At 29.0% G+C, this 3,032-nt stretch overlaps 1 protein-coding gene across 1 annotated transcript; it reads left to right on the top strand.

Annotated features, from left to right (window-relative positions):
• Nucleotides 1,013-2,617, top strand: LOC107640150 (salicylate carboxymethyltransferase-like). The gene is made up of 3 exons (XM_016343700.2): nt 1,013-1,099; nt 1,653-1,907; nt 2,204-2,617. The coding sequence occupies exons 1-3, from the start codon at nt 1,013-1,015 to the stop codon at nt 2,567-2,569; spliced, it is 708 nt and encodes a 235-aa protein (XP_016199186.1). The 3' UTR covers nt 2,570-2,617.

Raw genomic sequence — 3,032 nt, forward strand, 5'->3', positions numbered from 1 at the left:
ATATATATTTATATATAAATCCATACTATTTAATTTAGTTGCTATTTTTTTCACAAATCATTGGTTTTAACAACACCCATCAAATACATTTTCCCCCTTTTTTAAATGTTCAAGAGGGACTGAGTGCCATAAGCGCAGCTAGGGTTACTTGACGTTGCTGAACAAGTTATGGAAACACTACTGTTGAAGTAATCTCACATGGCTTAATAAATCCCTAATAATTTTCATAAATATTATGAGTCATCTAAAATATCCCATCAATCAAATTTTACGCACGTGAAAAAAAAAACCACTTTTTTTATAATTATTCACACTGCTACGTATCCTATTCATCACCTAAATTAATTAGACGCTAGAAAATTTTTTAAAATTAGTTACAACATATATAGAATTAATATTTAAAATGGTCTCTGAAATTTGACTTTTAATTTAATTTAATTTTTTAATTTTTAATTAATTTAAATTGTATCATAAAATTTTAAAATATGATTCAAATAATTGATCTATTTGTCCATTTTTTATCACAAAAAATAACGTGACAAAATTAAACGATATCATTTTACATTTTACGCCTAAATAACATCGTTTTACTCTTCCATTCTTCTTCTTCTTTTTTTTTTTCAATATCTGAACCTCCCACCATTCTATTGTCATCTCTCTCAATCATACCTTTCTAATTCCGCCATCTTTATTCTCACCACCACCACCACCCTTTTCCTCCTCAACAAAACAATTTTATACTCTCTAGTTTTGGAAATTTTACAAGTGTCGCAGTTTTCATCAACCTTTCTATCCTATTACAATACAAGATTCTCAATTCCCTCAAGTTGGACAAATCTATGAATTCGTCTTCTTCACTCCAGATGATGTCTAGTCTTTCCAAGCTATATAGAACCAAACATTGAAGGTTTTGAAGATATTAGCAGAAGAAACAGGAATTAGATACATAATATAATCTCTCCAATTTTAGGCAGTACACACTTTTATCTTCTTCAACAAAGAAGTTTTGCTAATGACAAAGTTTCACATAAGTTTCTGTTCCACTGTTAAGGAGGAGGAGAGAGGTGGTGGTGATGGTGAGGGTGGTGGAGTTAAAAATGTATTATTGAATGTGCTGATGGGGTGGTAGAAAGGTCTTATTACATTGAGGAGGAGAAAAAAGAAGTGGGAGTAAAACGATGTCGTTTACGTGTAAACTGAAAAACGATGTCGTTTAATTGTGCCACACTATCTTTTTGTGACGAAAATGGATGGAGAGACTAACTTGAGTCATTTTTAATTTTAGAGTATAATTTGGGTTAATTGAAAATTGGAGGAATAAACTAAATCGTGGTCAAATTTTATGGACCGTTTTGAGTATTAACTCCATATATAAAATTTAAATTTTTTTCAAAAATATTATTTATATATCAAAATTAACTACTAAAATTAGTTATTATATTTGTATATAAATACATATATAATTTAACTTATTTTTAATATGTATGCTATATTTTAATATATATTTTATACTAAATGATAATTAATTTTAATAGTTAATTTTAATACATATCTAACATAGCTGATTTTTTTTTTATATTGAAGTCGGAAACTTTTTTTTTCTGATTTAAGAATAAAATATTGTTGGTTTCTTGTGATTATTGAATAATTAGGTTCCTGAAGGTGTAGTGAACAACAAGGGGAACATTTACATGGCGAGCACAAGTCCCTTAAACGTCTTCGAGGCCTATTACGAGCAATTTCAAAGAGACTTCTCTTTGTTTCTCAAGTGTCGTGCTGAAGAGGTGGTTGAAGGGGGCTGTATGATTCTAACATTTTTGGGAAGAAGAAGTGATGACCCATCTAGTAAAGAGTGTTGCTACATTTGGGAACTTCTTGCCATGGCTCTTAATGAAATGGTCTTCGAGGTACATCTTTAATTAACTAAAATTAAATAATCATTTGTAAGTTTATTTGTAAAATATCAAATGTATACAAACTAATATTACGAACGACAATTTCATGATGCGTATAAATTTTTTGTCTAAATTATTTAAAAGTGAGTGTTGAGAGTGAAAACCTCTTTTATAACATTGAAAATAAATATTTTATAAGTACCACAGAATACATCTACTATTATTACTTAGGTACTATATCATTTTTTTCCATAACAATAAATACCTAACTCAAAATAAAAGTTATTTATTTTTATGTGGTGATAAAGGGTATTATAAAGGAAGAAGAAGTGGACAGATTCAACATCCCTCAATACACACCATCCCCATCTGAAGTGAAATCAGAGGTTATGAAAGAAGGCTCATTCAGCATCGATCGCTTAGAGGTTTCTGAAGTACATTGGAATCCTTTTAATGATGATGGCTCCTCATCAGAATTCAGCACCGATGATGGAGGATACCATGTTGCAAACCTCATGCGCTCTGTTGCTGAACCTTTGCTAACCACCCACTTTGGAGAAGCCATAATCGAAGATGCTTTTTGCCGCTACCGAAGAATCTTAACCCGTATTATGTCTAAGGAGACAACTATGTTTATTAATGTCACTGTTTCCATGACACGAACTGCATCATGATTCATGTGCCAACAACATATGTTGCCATGGTTCACTTTATTTTGCTAGCACTCCTCATAATAAAATTATGTTCAATTTTGATATATTGAAATATAAATTTTTTACACAATAATTTCATTTCATTATTCAAATTTATGTTTAAATCATAAATTTTAAAATTAGTTATTTTGCTAATGCATATAACAATAAATATAAAAATTTAAGATTTAAAATTTAGTATGGCTAAATTTTTAGAGTAGTTTCTTAGATTCACAGTTTTTATTGTTTTAATTTCTCAAATATAAAATTATCTATATTGATCTTTAAAATTTAATTTTAAATATTATGTTGGTCCCTAAATTCTTTTTAGTATAAAATAAATGATGAGATGGCTCTGACTTGTCATGCTGAACACATAACTAAATATTATCGTTTTGTTTTGAGACTTAAACAAAGTAAAAACAAAAAAAAAATTATATGATAT

Source organism: Arachis ipaensis, chromosome B05 (assembly GCF_000816755.2).
Source record: "Arachis ipaensis cultivar K30076 chromosome B05, Araip1.1, whole genome shotgun sequence".
Lineage (NCBI taxonomy): Eukaryota > Viridiplantae > Streptophyta > Magnoliopsida > Fabales > Fabaceae > Arachis > Arachis ipaensis.